The sequence below is a fragment of the Cetorhinus maximus genome, chromosome 11 (genome assembly GCF_964194155.1).
Source record: "Cetorhinus maximus chromosome 11, sCetMax3.hap1.1, whole genome shotgun sequence".
NCBI classification, from domain to species: domain Eukaryota; kingdom Metazoa; phylum Chordata; class Chondrichthyes; order Lamniformes; family Cetorhinidae; genus Cetorhinus; species Cetorhinus maximus.
Window position 1 is genome coordinate 23,528,976 of NC_135889.1, and position 18,820 is coordinate 23,547,795.

The window sequence follows — 18,820 nt, forward strand, 5'->3', positions numbered from 1 at the left end:
GTTGCCAGAGGCCTGCTGGAAACTGTAATTTTACATTGAAAATACACTGGCTTTTAGGAGAATAAGGGGTATAGGGGACAAGGAGAAAGAAAATTGATGCAATTAAAAATGCAATGCTTGTAATTCCCACTGGTATTCTCTTGTGGGTGATTGATGGAACTTCCAGAGAAACATCATATACCATGACCAACAAATATTTAAAGCATAAAAGCAAAATACTGCTGGGAATCTGAAACAAAAACAAAAATTGCTGGAAAAACTCAGCAGGTCTGATAGCATCTGTGGAGAGAAAGACAGAGTTAACGTTTCGAGTCCAGATAACTCTTCTTCAGAACTAAAGAGAAGTAGAAATGTGGTGAAATATATACCGTTTAAGTGGGGTGGGACAGATGAAGCTGGATAGAAGGCCAGCGATAGGTGGAGGCAAAGGAGAGATTGCAAAAGATGTCATAAACAGAAGGTCGAAGGGGTGTTGATGGTGGTGATACTGGCTAAAGGAGGTGCTTATGGTGACATTAAGAGTGGAAAGCAATTTAAATTTTAAAGCAATTCCTCTGGGGTTCCAATGACCTCCCCCTAATTTTATGCCAGTTGTGGCCAATCTTTATCCTCAACCAATATCACTAGAAACAGATTGTCATTACTCAATATTCAAGTCAGCAATGTATGCAAATTTGCTGTGGTGGTTTCCTACATTATAATAGTGACTATATTTCAAAATACTTCATTGACTGTGAAATACTTTGCAGTGCCCTGTTAAACCAGCTATGGAATACTTTTTTCTTTACTAAAGCATAGTTGTCCTCTAGTTACTGAAGAAACCTCGAGTAAACCACTATGTTAAAGTTGATAAAACAAAAAGAACACTAGATTATAAGACATCAGTATAATATGCATCAAACATTTCAGTATTTGTTTTCAGCTCAAGAACACAGTGAATGAAGGACATCTGAAGAAATTTCTATCTCAGAAGAATGGGTTCAGATCACCCATTTGACATTCTGGGTGTGGACCTTCTGAATTCTCTAAATGGAAATTTACATTGTTTACAATGGATAATCGACAATGCAATCCTACAAATTTAAACTGAAAAAGCAATATTTCACAAATTATGCTACTTTGAAGATATTTGTACTTCCCCATATGCTGCTGTATATACATCAACTCCAAACAGTTAGTGAACAATCTATACTCATAGAAACTGTATACAGTTAAACAGTGAATAACCTTTACTCGTTAGATACGCAGTGAGTAATCCTTACCTTAAAAATAAACAAAATTATTACCCAGTGCATAATTTTCATCCTGCTAAATGAACAAGTTACACCCTCTCCAACCTGTCACCTTTTCTACCATCCTGCTTACTCATCTACACATCAATTCAGTCACCCTGCAGGTGGCTCTGTCCAACTTTGACTAACCTGATTGAAGAAGCCCCTCTACAAAACATCGTTGCATGCATTTCAGGGTTAACTCAGCAACATGGGAGATTATTTACAGGACTGTGACTACAGTGAATGCCTATTAAGTACTTTGCAGGCTTCCGGTTGACATAGGGAGGTTGGTGAAATGGGCAGAAACATGGCAAATTAGAGTTCAATGCAGACACATGTAAAGTGATGCACTTTAGGAAAACTAATATGGAAAGACAGTATACCAAAAAATGACACAATTTTGAAAAGTGTGGATATGCAGAGAGCCCTTGGTGTCCATATACATACACAAATCCTTAAAGGTAGATGGGCAAGTTGATAAGTGCTTTTAGAGGAATGGAATTAAGAGATCATACCAAAATTTTATAAGTCACCGTTTAGGCCTCAGCTGGAGTATTGTGGGCAATTCTGGGCACTACAGTTCTGGAAAGATCTAAAGGTTTATAAAGGATACACAGAAAGTTCACCAGGATGTTACTGTAGTGAGAGACTTCAGCTATAAGGTGAGGTTGGAAAAGTTAGGAATTTTGTCCTTGAGATAGAGAAGGTTTAGAGGGGACCCAATAGAGACTTAAGATGGTGAGAGGTTTTGGTAGAGTAAATGGGAAAAAATATTCGCTGTAGTGAGTAGGTTAATAAATAGAGGTCATAGATTCAAAATCATTGAAAAGGGATTTAATGGGGAGATAAGATTTTTTTCAAAGATTATTTTCACTTAGATAGATAATTGTCAGATCCTGGAACGCAATACCTGAAAAAGTGGTGGAAGCAGATTTCGTAGATTCATAGAATTATAAAAGAGAGTTGAACAGGTATTTGAGGATGAGGAACTTTACAGGTTATGGAGAAAAGGCAGGGATGTGGAATAAAGCACGGCTGCTCTTTCATGAATCAGCTCAAGTGAGTCGAATTGACTCCTTCTGTGTTTTAAGTTTCTATGATTCTATTGCTGAGAGTCCTTGCAATGTTGTTATTTGTATGAATTGGAATGAGCCAAGCCTTCAAACTCACATCGATTTCAAAACCTGCATTTATTTTGGAAACATTTAACAGTATTCAGAATTTAAGAAACTATTTACAGAGCAAGGTATTCAAGGAATACACTGTATACAAGTATACATTGCTGACACATCATATGTTTATCCTCTGATGTTTAATTGTGTGAGTAGGTAAAGTAGTATAACAATTTTTTTTTTCAAATTAGAGTTATTTTATAGTCCTTAAAAGAGCCATTGCTAAAAACATATTGAGAATTAAATCTCCATCTTTGAAAGGTGCTATATATTTTTGATTTATTTCTATGATTGTACCTCCAGGTACTTCCCTTCAAAGCAGTTAAAGTGTCAGTTTTAGAAATTGGCCTACTGCATCTATCCCTGGAGAAATAATCCCGAAAATGTGAGTTCAAATGCCACTATGGCAGTTTGAGAACTTTAATTCACTTTGGAAAAATCTGGAAATAAAAAGATGGTATCAGGGCCTTTGACACAGTGGATAGCAACCCTGCCTCTGAACCAGAAGCTCCGAGTTCAAATCCCACCCCAGGACTTGATGGCCAAGGAATGTGTGTTCATAACACTGCCAAACAGGTTGATTATCAAAGGTAAGGGCAGGAGAGATTCCTGGTCAGCCATGTGATGGAAAGAAAGTTAGAGCCTCTATCATCACTATCCATAGCTCCAGTCTACAACACGCATGTAAAAGTGCATGCTGCCAAAGCAACTCGGACTCTGAGTGATCTGTAACAGATCAGTAAAATTGATCACAAAGCTGTTGGATTATTGTAAAAACCCAACTAGTTCACTAATGCCCTTTAGGGAAGGAAACCTGCTTCCTTACCTGGTCTGGATGATATATGACTCCAGTCCTACACCAACATGGTTGCCCCCTGATGACGCCCAGCCTCAGTGATGTCAAACCTCTACAATGCAGCAGTTAGATACAGTGGTTAGTACAATGCATTAGAATCTGACTACTAGGGACATAGCTTTTCCAGCAATGCCCACATTCCAAGAACAAGTAATAAAAGTTGATGTACTTTTGTGGGATGAAGGGGTTATATTGCATTGGTGTGGGATCATCTAGCCTCAACCTGTTTAGCCCACACACGTGCTATACCCATTATACTAAGGAAGAGGGTGCATCAATTTAAAATTTAAATATTTTACAAAATTCAGATATTGCTTGTTTGAAATTACTCAAACACCAATTATGATGTGCTGTTCATTTAAACTAAGGCATAGCCAAAACAATGTTAGGAAAGCATTAATGGGTACCAACACTAAACAGGCAATGTCACCTTATTGAGGAGGGGATGGCAGGTGTGGGAAAGGAAAAATGTGCCTGCAGTTCATTAAATTCCTTTTTTCTGAGATAAGGCAGAGGAATTGTACTCTGCATTCAATCTATGTAATACCTTGACATTGGGCCCTAGAGAAGAAAGTGGCTCATTTTCCTTACCTTGAACACAAGGTTCATGCAAAAAAATTCTGAAAATGATTCTGACTTTATTGATGCCGTACAGTTAAAGAGTCTTCATAGCCCAAAGAACCATTGCCTTTGTTCTGCTGATAGGATTTGTGCTGCACCCATTCATTCCATGGTATATAAAAGTAAATGTCAAAGAAATGTTTCTCAGTGGCTCTCAGCCACACCTACATTCAGAAGTTGTTTTGTGTCAGCGGCTGCAGGCTGGCTCCAGTGAGACTATTAAACAATCTAAGAGTGTTGGACTCTCTCTGGAACATCTGAGGAAGAGACAAAGTTGTAGAGAATCAGAACATAGCACGTTATCTTGATAATATACACTTGCTCTAGACATGTATTGGATGACATTAAAAGAGATTTCAAAGTTTACTTCTCTGTCAGGTGTCTCATTTGGTTGCACTGTCACCTCTGAGTCGGAAGGTTGTGGGTTCAAGGATTTGAATGCACAAATCAGGCTGCCACTTCAGTGTAGCATAGGAGTGCTGCATTATTGGTGATGTTTTCTTTCAGGTGAGACAATAAACCATAAATGTAGAAGACTCCAAGGCACAATTCTAAAAGAGTCAACAGTGAATCCCCAACCAAAACAGATTAACTGGCTATTCATCTCATTGCTGTTTTGGAACCTGGCTGTGCACAGTTGGCTGCTACATTTGACAAGAAAATAGCGAATACACTTCAAAGCTAATTCCTTGGATGTGAAGCACTTTGGTACTTCCTGATGACATAAAAGATACTATGTAATTGCAAGATCATTCTTCCTTCTCCTAAAACAGAGGATTAAGCATCATGATGGCTCAAGTACAATGGCTTTTTCCTCTGTTGAATGTTTTTATTCTACATGAAATGAGTTTGGGAATGAGTCTGAGCTAGCTCAGAGAGCACATACCCACAAGTAATTTTACTCAAGAGGGCAACTTGGATGGCTATTGTGCAGCATAACTGCTACTCAGGTGCAACAAGTACAAGTTTTTTTTCATTCAAATTCTGCTACATGGATGTGAAATACACTGATCTTTTGGTTGTGTTGCCTTGAGGCTTTTCAGGGAGGAAGTAAGGAACTGAATTCTCTGTCATCATGAATGGCTAGTTTCATTTGTAAGGTGATTTTCCAGGTTTCTAAACAAATGTGCACAAAGATAATATCTGTGGAGGAAAACACATAGTCATATGACTGATATGCTTGTAGTGGTTTAATGGTGCCAAGACAGCACAATTTTAACAAAATTTGAGAGAGCTGTTCCTTATTGATCCAAGCGGCTTACCCTGCCTGTAAACTTCGCAACACAAGGCACCACTTATCTATGGTAAAGTTCCCACCTAGAAAGTGTGACTCAAGTTCTGATCTCAATTGTGTCTGGGTGAAGAGGGGTTGGGGAAACCGCAGTGGAAGTTCAATGAGTGCAGGCCATCAGGTAAAAACAGGGTGTCAAAGTCACCAATTCCTCTCCTGCATCTCTGAGTTCAGAGGGTATTAAAGATATGGAGGTGGTTCTTTTGCTCATCTCTCAACACAAAAAATGGGAAATAGAAATGAAAAATAGCTCCCCATTATGAAGTTTTCATGGTTGTTCCCTTGTTTGCTGATCTTGGCTAAAGGAAACAGCGGATGGGGAGAAGAAAATGTTATGTTTGAAATAGCTTCAAATTTTTACAATATGCAGTGGATATGGAGGGGGGAAAGAAAAAGCATCATGCAGAGTTACATATCCCAAGCAGGATACGGTGACCCCCCCCTATTTGGAAGTGTGTATATGCTAACACCATATGGTTGGTCTTGGTTATCACAGTCTTGCCCCATGATTTAAATGAATATACACAGCACTGGCTATCCCTTGGGTGCAATTCCAGGGGACTGCCATCAGTTGTGAAGCAGTACTCCATATCTAAATAAGAGCCAGGGATGTTTTTCCAGAGTCTTGGCAAATATTTATTCTTCAACCAGTATCATTAAGCAGGTCATTTATCTGTTTTTAGAACATTGCTGTGTGCAAATTGGCTGCCTCAATTCCTATATTACAATAATGACGACACTCTGAAGTATTTCATTAGCTCTAAAGTGCTTTGAAACATTGAGTTTGTGAAAGGTGCCACATAATTGAGAGTTCTCTCTTTACTTGGGACCGTATCCTTCTGAACTTTCCTTCATTATTCCTTCTAACCTGCAAGCACACCATCCTACAATACTTCCTTCTTCATGCATCTTCATGCACCCTGAATTGAATGCTCATCAAACAATTACTACTCCAGGTCAGGTCGAAGTTCATCTGATGACAGGAGATGAGAACCTGGTGTGGCAAATACAAGGCAATGAAAACTAATGCCCAATGGAGAATATCAGCATCACTGGAATTGAATGGACTGTGAGATTGAGGTAGCCTCAATCTCACAGTCACAGCAGGTATCCTTGGTGTCGACATTGTGTTTGCCATTTGATCAATACTAGGACAAAGACAATCTCTCTGCTCTCAGTTAAAAACATATATGTGCAATGTTTCAAAAAACCAGTATGAAATAAAAGATTGGCTTCTGGTTTCCTACTTCACCAACTGACTGCTGACACATTTAACAATCAAGAGCTTCTGATTTTCATTGTGTAATGAACAAAGTATGTAACACACAAAATCAGAGAGAACCCTGTTATGTTCCCGTAATACCGGACACAGGAACACAATAGGCCTTTCAGGTCTTGAGAGGCCATTCTACCATTTTGTCAGGTCATGAGTGATCTGCACCTCAACTCCACTTACCTGCCTTTGTTCAGTAATACAGTTACTGAACATTTCAATTGACTTAGCATCCCCAGTTTTTTCCAGCAGAGTTTGAGATCTTCATTACCCTATGTGTTAAAAAGTACTTCCTGATATCACCCCTAAATGGTTTAGCTTTAATTTAAATTAGTGGCTCCTTGTTCTGGAATCTCCAACCCTAAAGCAGAAATGTTGCGATCTGGGTTCACCAATTTAAAACAAACACAGCTGAGGTCGTCAGTATTGAATGTTTCTCACGCTCACAGTAAATGTTACATTGTAATTGATGAAGAATACATCATTACCATAACGAATGGAATCGACCCCCCATGTTTAATAGGTAGATATCCATTTACCGAATCAGGCAGAAGATATTCTGTGAATCACCATTGTTTTATTGTTCAACTATAGTTCGGTACAAATACCAGTTTCCACTCTTCCATTCTGGGTCCTTTCCCTGTCCAGAAGCACAAACCCCTCTTACTAGGGAAAAACCCAGCTCTTCAGTACAGGTTTCAATGAGCATCACCTGCTCTCAATTCGCTCTGAAGCTTGTCCTAGTTTATTCTTAAAGGGACCTGCAATTCTAATATTTTTTTTTCAGGGGACAGCATGAACGCAGTCCCCCACTACCACAAATTTTGCAGTTGAGTATCCCGCATTTGGGGACATCGCAGGCGTCAGCACGCCCGAAGTGCAATGGGCTAGCTTCGTCCTGGGAGAACCACCTTCATGATCATGGTTTCTCCCCCGCCAGAGAGGATTGCTCCTATATACATGGCACTTTATTACCCCAGGAAAAGGACTAAACAACACAAATAACTTTTAATTTAAGCTTTTTTAGATTTAGGCTGGATTGTAGCAGATTGGTGTTAGCCAGTTGTGCAGTGAGGTAATGTCCCTCAAGAGGTTTTTGTTCCATACAAATTCGAGATGATGATCAGAAATGCGATCAATTACAGTACTGGTAATTGGAATCATAAAATGGTAAATCACAGACGGAGGTCATTTGACCCGTCGACTCTGTCAGCTCCGTGTGAGAGCAACTCAACTAGTCCCACTCTCCTGCCCTCTCCTTGTTGGCCTGAATTTTTTTTCTTCAAGTGCTTATCCAATTCCCTTTGTAAAACAATAATTGAATTAACTGAAATTTCACTGCATAAAGGAAAGTGTGACCATACCTGCTTCCATTCAGTTTCTGTGCTATGTCTATAACCCAGTAGATGGCAGATTCCATGTAATGTGGTCACCTGCATAAAAGTAATAGACAGTCAAAGCAGAGTAGTTACTCCATTGAATTACCCCGTCACAGAGGACACAGCTCAAACAACTAGATTTAAATCTATAACCCAGGAGAATTTCTTCCTAAAATTTCAATAGCGTGAAAATGTTAAAATGCTTCCCCACCCACCCAGGCTCAGTTGCTAAAGAGGATTGTTCTGACTGTTTATGTGTCGGAACATTAAAGGCAGCACCTCAGGCGAATAAGACTGTAAGAAAGATATCACAAGAGATGCAGAGTATAAAAGCCAAGGAGGTAATGATGGGCCTTTACAAAATGTTAATAACACCTGTTAAGTACTGTGCATAGTATTGGAATCTGCATCATAGCAAGGATATTAATAGGGTTTCTCACAGATTCATTGGAATGCCTTGTGTGGGGCAACAGACATACATAAAATCATCATAAAAAAATGGTTACAGCACAGAAAGAGGCCCATAGTGTCTGTGCCAGTTCTCTGCAAGAGCAATTAAGTGAATCACAATCCCGTGCTCCTGTAGACTTGTAAAATTTTTCTCTTCAGATAATTATCCCATTCCCTTTTGAAAGCCATGATTGAATCTGTCTCCATTGTGAAGACAGACTTGAAAGATTGGGTCCTTTTTACATTAGAATAATGCAGATTATGGGGCAATAAAATAGAGGTGTTCAAAATTTGAAAGGGTGCAACAGAGTAGCTAGATTTAAAATAGAGATTGGGAGAAATTTCTTCACATTGGCTATGGAATTCGCTTCCAAGGTTAATTGTTACACAGTAACTGTGCCACCATACAAGATTAAATTGGATAGGTGGATCAAGGAAAAAGATTAAAGAGCTATAGGAATAGTGTGGGTAAATGTAATTGAAATTGTGTGAAGTGTAAATGCTAACATCAACTGGTATGGTCAAACAGTCTGTTTCAGTGCGTAACTTATGGGCCTGAATATTACACTTGGTGGGCATGTTGGATTGATAGGCCTAGAAGTGGATGTAATGTCCACTCCAGCCCAACACCGGCTGCTGACAGCAATCACTCGCTGGCTGGCCAATTAACGGCTGGCTGGTGGGAAAGGCAATCATTGAAAGAACCAGTGCTGTCCAGGGGGTGGACTTTTCTGTTAAGGTTTCTGCAGGTGGGAGGTTTAAAAGGACCGCCAGGAGTGTGCAAGGACACTGGGGACACTGAAGCAAAATTGTGGAATTGTGTGAGGTTACAAGACCCTCTTCAGTGACAGCCAATCTTTGCTATCCTGCAACACAGGCAGGACCAATGTCTTGAGGGATTTGAGGCATGGTGACCAGAGAACAAACCAAGCTACTGGCAATGCAAATATGTGCAGCTCCTCATTCCGCCAAATGACTGCTTGCAGTCCCTTCTGCAGGCAGTCAGTGATCTGCAGGAGATACTGCTGCCAGCTGATGACAAGAGGAAGCCTCCACATCTAACCAAGAAAGTCTGGACAAAGGTGGCATCGATAGTGGTCGTGGTGTAGGAATTTGGTGCAGTTTCGAAGAGGGTCAATGACCTTCTGGTCTCTGCAAGGGTAAGGAAGGAAACCACTTTGCATTGGGAATGAATGTATATGGGTGGGCATGGATTTGGTGGGACTGGAAGGTGGTACACGAGTGGCTCTATAAAGGCAAAGGAGACCTGTGCCCAGCAAGGCTGTTTAGGACTAGGTAGGATAGCAGGCACACCTCGAAGGGAAATGTCCTGCAATGTGTTGGACACATGGACCGGCAATGTTGGGGAGGAGCATGCACATCTCAGCCATCTAGAATAGGGATTCATGAATGTACTCTCGTTTTCACATGAGAAGAGGAAGCACATTGCGTTGGAATGCAACTGCATAGATGAGTTCCAAAACTGGCAGTACTGATGCTGATGGAGGAGGACACTTTAGAGTTGGCATGCGAGCAGGGGATGAGATCTGCTGGTCGAGGAGAGGCAGGGGTTTTTGAGGAGGATGAGAATGAAGGGGATACACCAGAGGGGGACAGCATCAGATACGAAGGATTCAGTGGCAGAGAAGGTAAGGCTATGGTGAATATTTCTTTGTTACCCTGCATTGTTATATTTGTGAATTGCGCAGGATGCTGCAACAGCTACTTGGTCTGCTTCCTTAATGCTGATGTATATTCACTGCTGTTTTTCATCCATTAGGTGCAGCATCGTCCAGACCAATCGAAGATTCAGATGGTCCACCATTAACATTGGAGGAGGGACCCTCAGATGGAGGCGGCGGTGTAGCGATATTGTCACTGGACTAGTAATCCAGAGACCAAGGGTAATGCTCTGGGGACCTGGGTTCGAATCCCAACATGGCAGTGGAATTAAAAGTCTAATGATGACCATGAAACCATTGTCGATTGACAATCAATTGTACATTGACAATGTCAGTGTCATAAAAGGATTTTTTTTCCTTTGGGGAAGGAAATCTGCCGTCCCTTACCTGGTCTGGCTGCAGACCCACAGCAATGTGGTCGACTCCTAAATGCCCTCTGAAATGGTCTAGCAAGCCACTCAGTTCTCAAGGGCAATTAGGGATGGACAATAAATGCTGGCCTAGACAATGACGTCCATTCCATGAACGAATAATAATAATAAAAAAATGCTCCAGTTCCACATCCTCCACCCAGCACCACTTCAGATACTGATATCTTTGTGGGGTTGAGTGCATCCGTACAAGTGGTAGCACAGACTGGGTGCAGCACATCACAATCGTCTGAACAATTATTGGTGATTCTGCTGACTTTTGGAGGCCAGAAAGATCCTGAGCCCAGGCAGATATTGAGCCTCTGGAGTCATCCATCTAGTGGCAAATGTTAGATGTCCAGCAGGAAGTGATGGAAATCTGGCAGAGCTTCCAGAGGGTAGACGTGTCCTCGTCCGTACAATGGAGGAGTCCATGCGGGGCATAAGCTCTGTGAATGCACAGCATGCCATTGAGAAGTTGGCCACTCTCATGGCCTGCCAGCTCCAGCAGCTCAATCAAGAGTTTCTGGGATTGTGTTGAGACTTGCTAGCCCACAAACTGGTAGTGACCTCAGTAGGTCACTGCCAGCATGAGGGATGGATGAGGTGTTTCTGCTACCTTCTTGTCCATCTATGGTGTGCAGGGAGGTCCAAGCAAACATCATGTTGCCAGATGAATGGCAGTTCTTTGCATCTAGGGGCTCCTCTCAGGGAACTCCTGATGGTGACAGCAGCTCCTCTGCCAGTTACAGTATCGTCTGATAAATTCACGACGACCAAGTGTCCTTCCACTGTGCCAAACTTTCCCACCCAGTTGGGGCCCTCACAGCCTCTTGCAACCAGAGAACAATTGCCAAAGTCATCCAGGCCAATGGGGCATCCGAGTCAGTAGCCTGCCTCCAATGCAGCAATGTAAACGGTTTAAGAAATCACAATGAACGCAGAAGAGCAATGGGCGAGATATTTAGTTTGTGACTTGTGTTTTGTTCCACATCACCTTATTAAACAGACAGTTCATACAACATGTTATTCTTGTGCTATGAGTGGCATGAAGATTGGAGGCCTGCAACTCAATCCTAAAAGGTAAGAAAATCTAATTGTGGAGGAGGCACAGGCCCAGTAGGCATCAGGAGGGTTCATGTGTTCTGAGCAATTATGTAACTGCAGCTTTTCAATGATATGGAATGAGGAATTTAGAAGCCTGCTGGAAGCTCCTTTGAAAGTGTGCTTCCCTAGTTTCCCTGGCTCCCAAAAGCTGCTGTCCTGTTGGCTCCTCAAAATCACCCGGTGGCTGTGCAGGTTCATCCTTGGAGTCTGTGTCCAATTCGTCCTCCGATGTCTTCGCTATCAGTTCCAATCTTCTTCCTCCATCTGATCTCCCCAAGAAACAGCCAGATTGTGCAGGGCACAGCACACAACATCAATGAAGGACATGCAATCCTGTCCGTACTAAAGTGATCCCCCAAACTAGTGCAGGCAAGGATATTAATTTTAAACAGTCTGATCGTCCTCTCGATTATGGTCCTCGTGGAGGCATGGCTTTTGTTGTACCTGTCTTCAGCAGAGGTTTGAGGATGTCTTATAGGTGTCATTAGCCATCTTTCCACAGGGCATTCTTTATCCCCCAACAGCTAGCATCCAATCGGGCAAGGGGGCTGAACAGCCTTGGAACCTGGGAGTGCCAGAAAATGTAAGAGTCATGGCAACTCCCTGGATGCCTTGCACAAACCTGGAGGATGTGTTGTTGATGATCACACACTAGCTGGACGTTGAGTGAATGGTAGCCTTTATGATTCAGAAAGGCACTAGGCTCTCCTGCAGGTCCTTTGATCGTCACATGGTTGCAATCAAGGGCAACCTGAATTTTTGGGAAGCTAGCAATAGCAGCAAATCCTCTTGCACTCTCTGCCTGGCTGATTCTCATCGGTTTTGAAATGTATAAAGGCATTCACCCTCCTGAAGAGTGCGCCTGTGACGAGCTTTATCCAGTGGTGTGCTGCGCACTGTGACACACTGCAGAGATCTCCTACAGGAGCCAGGAATGAACATGAAGCATAAACATTTAGGGCAACAGTCACTTTCAGGGCTATTGGCACAGGGTGCCCCCTCTACACAGTTGGGTGCAATATCAGGACCAATCATTTTGCAGATGAAAGTTACTGTCTCCCTTTAGAGCCGGGTCTTTCTTCTGCACTATACCTCCATCATGTCCAGATAGTTGGATCTTACTCTGTATACTCTGCTAGCAGGGTAATGGCACCTCTGCTGGCCCCTTCTCCTTAGCAAGCCTCACTGGCCTTCAACCCCTTCAGGGTGTGCTGCTTGTTCTCGTGAGTGGACACATTAATGCTGTCTCTGGCCAGCTGGCCTTCTCTCCCTTCTTCATTGCCTCTCTTCACCCGAGGAAGAGCTGTCATCTGACATAACAATCCCCATTTTTAAGCAATTGGATTGCTGAGGTGCTGACTGTCTGATGTTATGGCCAATCTGTTAGTGGCTCTTTAAGGACAGAACCTCCTTACCACAAAAAAAATTTGAACAAAATGGTTCAGAAAACAACCCAGAAAGTCAAAACTTAAGCAATAGATATTAACTCTTACCTTCACACTCTTTGCTCCATATATCCCACCCTGGATTGAGAAAGTGCTCACTGTGAGGTCCCTATCTGCCCTTGCAGCCCGTGTGCTGAATGTAAAACTACACGGGTGGGCTGCTGACAATTGGGCACACCAACCTCCTGAAATACTGTGATGCTGTGTGATGACATCGGGATCCCCTCCTGACATCATCACGATCTATTTTACGGCACATCAGGAGTATCGTGTGCCTAACCCAGCACTGTAAAATTCAGCCCACGAGTTTCTAAACAAAAACATGAGGCAATTCATCCAGAATTGCAGAAATAGTTTTCGTCCTCTTTAGTTGCAAACTCTCGATTACAGTGCAGGTAACTCATTCAGAGTGGATATTCTTCATGTGCATGTGCTACCTAGACACTGTATCAGCAAGCTGTTCAACCTGAAGAGGGAGCATGTTGACTTCTATTACATCATGACATGACATGCATGACATCAGCATAACTACTTTTTAATTGGGCTTGCTGGATAGCGACATGGAACAAGAACCCTGGCATATTTTACCCCTTCTTAATCAAGCGGTGCTGAGACCAACTGCTGCCCTGGCTGAGGTCAGCTAAACTGGGAACTGAACCTATTATATTGGGGTCTCTATAGGATTCTCTCCATCATGAATGCCTCTCACTCTACTTTTCAATATTGCTGCAGGTTAGGCACGAAAGCAGCATATAGGAATGGAATAGTGTTATTTGGGGAAAGGAGACACTCTCTTGACTTCGATCATGAGCCTTATGATAGGGATAGAGAGAGCATTACATTTGTCTTTGCTGACCCCTTGATGCTGTGACTTGGCCACTGAAATTAAAAACATCAAATTTACACATAAAATCCACAGTCAAACACAATATTTAAACCTTATTAACAGTGATGTACCTCGTTAATCCATTATGGCTACTTCTGCAGCAGGCCTCAAACTTAAAAGCTGCAGATTGCTGAGGTCTGGTCACACTCCAATGGAGCATGAACATATTTGGGGGTGAAATTAGTCTTCAGTGAGAGTGCATAATGAGTGATAGTGAATCAGGTGCCCATTTTACACCTCAACTATTTCTTTCCCCATTGGTGCATATAAAATGGGCTCCCAAATTGTTATTGCCCATTTTGTGCTTTTGCGAAAAACCAATTTCACTTCTATCCTGTTTCACAGAACGACTAATGTTTTTAAGATCACTGACAACTGCAGGGCAGCGCAGTCTCTCTCCCATAAGCTGTTAAATGTAATCATTTTTTGGTCCCTTTCTGAAGAAGGTAAATTTCCGTGTGGAATTCCTATAGTTGAGGACAGCTGGAAATCCCTCAGTAATACGTACTGTTAATACACTGTAAAAGTCTTGCCCGTGTGCTTGGCTTTGTCTGTAGATATATTCCATTCCTAGGAAGATGTCTCCAAGGTTATACTCATCCTGGTGTAGGGGTTTGGGAATATCCCCTGCTCTCAGATCCTGAAAGAAAGAGAGAATCGCTTATCCAACTGTTTGTGTAATTAATTACCCTCAGGTGCTTCATCAATGACTTTTCTTTCATCATAAGGTCAGAAGTGGGGCTGTTTGTTGATGATTGCAGTGTTCAACTCTATTCATAATTCCTCAGATAATAAAGCAATCTGTGCCCACATGTAGCAAGACCAAGACAAAAGCAGCAGTTTATAAGTGGCAAGTAATCAGGCAATGACAATATCTAACAAGAAAGAGCTTAACTATCTCCCCCTGACATTCAACAGCATTACTATCACAAACATTCACTCCCTCCACCACCGACACACAGTAGCAGCAACAAGATGCACTGCAGAAATTCACCAAGGCTCCTTACATAGGGCCTTCCAAACCGACGACCATTACCATCTGGAAGGACAATATCTGGAAGCAGTTAGATGGGAACACCACCACCTGGAAATTGCTCTCCAAGTCACTCACCATCCTGACTTGGAAATATATCGCTGGTCCTTCGTTGTCACTGGGTCAAAATCCTGGAACTCCCTTCCTAACAGCACTGTGGGTGTACCCACACCACATAAACTGCAGCAGTTCAAGAAGGCAGCTCTCCACCACCTTCTCAAGGGCAACTAGGGATGGGCAATAAATGTTGGCCCAGCCAGCAACGCCCACATTCCGTGAACGAATAAAAAAGAGAAACCCCCATCATCACTAACCTTGGGGGGGGTTACCATTGACCAGGAACTTAACTGAACCATCCATATAAATACTGCAGCTACAGAGCAAGGCAGAGGGCAGATATTCTGCAACAAGTTACCTACCTCCTGACTCCCCAAAGCTTGTCCACCATTCACAAGGTGCAAGTCAGGAATGTAATGGAATACTCTCCACTTGCCTGGATGGATGAAGCTCAAAAAGCACTCAAAAGCTTGGCACCTTCCAGAACAAAGCAAGCTACTTGACTGGCATTCCATTCACTGGCTTAAACATCCACTCCCTCTGCCATCTGCGTACCATGGCTGCAAGATATACCATTTTCAGAATACATGGAGTAACTCGCCAAAGCTTCTTCAGTAGTACCTCCCAAACCCACACACTAGAAGGAAAAGAGCAGCAGGTACATGGGAACGCTAATTGGAGATGGGCAATAATTGTTGGTCTTGCCAGCAATACCCACATCCTGTGAATGAATATTTATAAAAATGGGAAAATTTAATCTATAACTTGCTAACAATATGGTTGTGATTAGCTTGCCACTGCAGGTTCTTGGAGCAATAATCTATTTATCAATTCAAATTATATTAAATCAGCTTGAAATTGTGCAAAAAAAACTTCTTGTGTTGCTTTATTGAAATTGCCTAATCTGAAGTACTGGATAATTCCCTTTTTTCAGCAATAATGAATCTAAATTAATAGTAGACTGTACACTGGCCAAAAACTACCAAAACTAGTGAATTATCCACAGCCTTGATCAGCCAGTAAGCAGAAATGGTATGGGGGAATTTAATTAGCAGGGGATCCAGATTACAAAAGCAAGAAAGTTATGATAAAACTGTGTAAAACACTGGTTCAGCCTAAGCCGCAGTATTGCATCCAGTTCCGGGCTCCATACTTCAGGAAGGATGAGAAGACATTAGACAGGATGCAGAGAAGATTTATGAGAATGATTCTAGGGATGAGGAACTTCAGTTATTTGGATAGACTGAAGAAGCCAGGGATGTTATCCTTGGAGAAGGGGTGGTTGAGAGGAGATTTGATAGAGGTGTTCAAAATCATGGGGGGGGAGGTCTGGACAGAGCAGATAGGGAGAATCTGTTCACATTAGTGAAAGGATTGAGAACCAGAGGACACAGATTTAAATCGACTAGCAAAAGAAGCAATGGCGACATGAGGAAAACTTCTTTATGCAGTGAGTGGTTAGGAGCTGGAATGCACTGCCTCAAAGTGTCGTGGTGGCAGGTTCAATTGTGGTTATCTGAAGAGAAAAAATTTTCAGGGCTGCAGGAAAAAGGCTGGGGAGTGGGACTAGATTAACTGCTTTTGCAGAGTTGGCACAGTCACAATGGGCTGAATGGCCTCCTTCTGTGCTGTAACCATTCTGTGATTCTATGAAAATACGTCCAGCGAGACGCACGTCCCAAATGGGTGTTCCAGTGCAGCTCATCAGTTCTGAACAAGACACAATATCGATCAACCTGCAGGTCAACCCTGCATGTAGACAGTAGATTGGAGGGCGTTGCTCAGGGTGGCAGTAGTTCTCAATTTGCTTGTCTGTCATGGCAGAACCACTCCTGCTTCTCTTGGTCCAGTAAAAATAATGTATTCTTCTCACACATCAGATGTTCCTGAGGAATGCATGGCCTTCAAATAGAATATTATAATGCACTGGGTATTTGGATGGAATTGTAAGGTTCCAGCCCGAATCTAGCAGGCATGTAATTAAAAAAAGGCAACAGTAGGTCCCTTGTAAAGAGGCGGTAGACTGTGTCAAGCCTGTTGCACGTTAACAATAATGTATCGCTTCTGAAGTATTATGCCAATAGTTTCTGTTACTTCGGCCCAGATCCTCTGAGGAGCGTCAATCATTGTCAGATCGCTGCTCCGATCGAAATTTTCTTTGCCTAGATAATGCTCTGCATTTCCAGCTGGGTCTTTCAAGCCAGACTTTTACAGAAATGCAGAGCATACAGTCCCTCGAAAAGCTTCATTGCAGTTCTGGGGTGTCGGGGGGAAGGCAAGCCGCGCCCCTTTTTATGGCACCAACTGCCACAAGGTAAGTTTAAATATCCAGTGTGAATGGATGAATGTTAGTACATGGGAGAATGCATTAATGTTACGGAATGGGTGAGTGGATGAATGAGTCAATCAGCAGATGGTAGGTGGGTAGCTGTGTATAATAAGTAGGTAGGGTGGCAAGTGGGTGAGGTGGCAAGTGGGTAGGGTGGTCAGGTCAGGAACGTTAATCAAATCATGGGTTCGTCAAGTCAGATCAGGAGGTAGTCAGGAGGTCGGAGGTTAGTGTGGTTAGGAGGGGTGATTATGTCGGGCTGGGGGTTGTCAGGAGTCGGGAGCAGTAGTTGGGTGGTGGGGTGGGTTGTCATGGGGTAGCTGGAGGGTGAGTATGAGTGATTGGGGAGGGGAGGGGAGGGGAGGGGTTGGTCAGTTCTGTAGTTACCCAGGAGGTAGATTAGGATTTTTCTTGTCTAACATTTCCTGGGTAACTATTCAGGTTAAGTACCTTGGAACTATAAGTCTCCGACCCTAACTCAAAGTCGGAGACTTTTGTGGAGGTCCCGGGAGCAGGGGAATTGCAATTCGGAAGTTCAAATTTCCCGGATAATTCGCATGGAGGTCAGTGCATCAGGTCTTCTGCGAGGTCCCAGCAAGTTTCTGGGGCCGTGCATCCGGTCTCCGACGATCCGGAGACTAGAAGATCTGTTGTTTTGTGAGCAAATAGTGATTTTAGGCAGACTAAAAGGATGGAGAGAACCTGAGAGGCTGGAAGGATCTTTGTGGATTATATTAATATCGATCAATAACATTTGAAGTTTTAAAATATGAAGGCTTCCATAAATTTCTATTAAAAATAAGCTCAAAATAGTCCTCTACATTACATACGATACAAAAGAGATCATGGTGAAGGTCCTGGGAATAGAGGCACAGCTCTCCATTCATTGGAAATAAAAACAGAAAATGCTGGAAATACTTAGCAGGACTGACAGCATCTGTGCAGAAAGAAACAGAGTTAACGTTTCGAATCTGTATGACTCTGAAGAAGGGTCATACGGACTCGAAACGTTAACTCTGTTACCTTTGGTCCGAACCGGACAGAACCTCATAAAGTAAAAGCAAAATACTGCGGATGCTGGGAATCTTAAACAAAAACAAAAACAAAAGATTGCTGGAAAAACGCAGCAGGTCTGACAGTATTTGTGGAGAGGAAGACAGAGTTAGCGTTTCGAGTCCGTATAACTCTTCTTCAAAACTTCATCGGGTTTGTTTCTGGAAACCGGCTGGAGCTCGGAGTACCTGATGTCGGGGAGAGAAGAGGAGCCTCACTCCCGGTCCCATTACCTGATGGAAAGGGAAGGACAGCACATCAGTGGCCGTTTCCTGTCCCCTGTAGCGTCCGTTCAAGGCCTGCATCCGCTGGTCGTCCACGCAAATCAGGGCCAGGTCGAACCGTGCGAGGCCCAGGATCTGGCGCAGGGTCTGACAGTCCCGCCGGAGCCGGGCCCTGCGGAGCGGCACCGCTCTCTGCATATTCCTGATCAGTAGCGTCATCGCGGCTCGGAATCTCCCCGAGCTCCGCCCCGTGTTGTCAATGACAACCCACAGGAAAG

At 42.8% G+C, this 18,820-nt stretch overlaps 2 protein-coding genes and 1 non-coding gene across 4 annotated transcripts in view; 1 reads left to right on the top strand and 2 right to left on the bottom strand.

Annotated features, from left to right (window-relative positions):
• The window catches only part of c11h21orf58 (chromosome 11 C21orf58 homolog), a 265,111-nt gene extending 263,004 nt beyond the window's left edge, over nt 1–2,107 (top strand). The window contains exon 10 of the mRNA XM_078551638.1: nt 923–2,107. The gene's annotated coding sequence lies outside the window, so the exon portion shown is untranslated. The remainder of the gene's footprint in view (nt 1–922) is intronic.
• Nucleotides 2,108–2,445: 338 nt separating this feature from the next.
• On the bottom strand, nt 2,446–18,807 carry LOC144686437 (endoribonuclease YbeY-like). 2 transcript variants are annotated; one of them, XM_078551639.1, is made up of 4 exons: nt 18,552–18,807; nt 14,355–14,486; nt 7,852–7,920; nt 2,446–4,180 (listed from the first exon to the last, which is right to left on the bottom strand). In XM_078551639.1, exons 1-4 carry the CDS (start codon nt 18,759–18,761, stop codon nt 4,094–4,096), a joined length of 498 nt encoding a protein of 165 aa, XP_078407765.1. In that variant the 5' UTR covers nt 18,762–18,807; the 3' UTR covers nt 2,446–4,093. The 2 variants fall into 2 exon arrangements, with proteins under 2 accessions (XP_078407765.1, XP_078407766.1); XM_078551640.1 differs by lacking the exon at nt 2,446–4,180 and adding an exon at nt 4,206–4,423 and having other exon boundaries at nt 18,552–18,805.
• On the bottom strand, nt 7,272–7,435 carry LOC144686984 (U1 spliceosomal RNA). The gene has a single exon (XR_013578026.1). It is a non-coding gene; the product is annotated as a U1 spliceosomal RNA (small nuclear RNA).
• Nucleotides 18,808–18,820: the final 13 nt, after the last annotated feature.

Bases quoted from the DNA above. Each gene is read 5' to 3' on its own strand.
- LOC144686437 (XM_078551640.1), bottom strand. From the start codon at position 18,761: ATGACGCTACTGATCAGGAATATGCAGAGAGCGGTGCCGCTCCGCAGG. The intron at 14,487-18,551 runs GTAATGGGACCG...TCTTTCTTTCAG, and splicing joins TGTCCTTCCCTTTCCATCAG to GATCTGAGAGCAGGGGATAT. The intron at 7,921-14,354 runs GTACGTATTACT...ACTTTTATGCAG, and splicing joins ACTTTTACAGTGTATTAACA to GTGACCACATTACATGGAAT.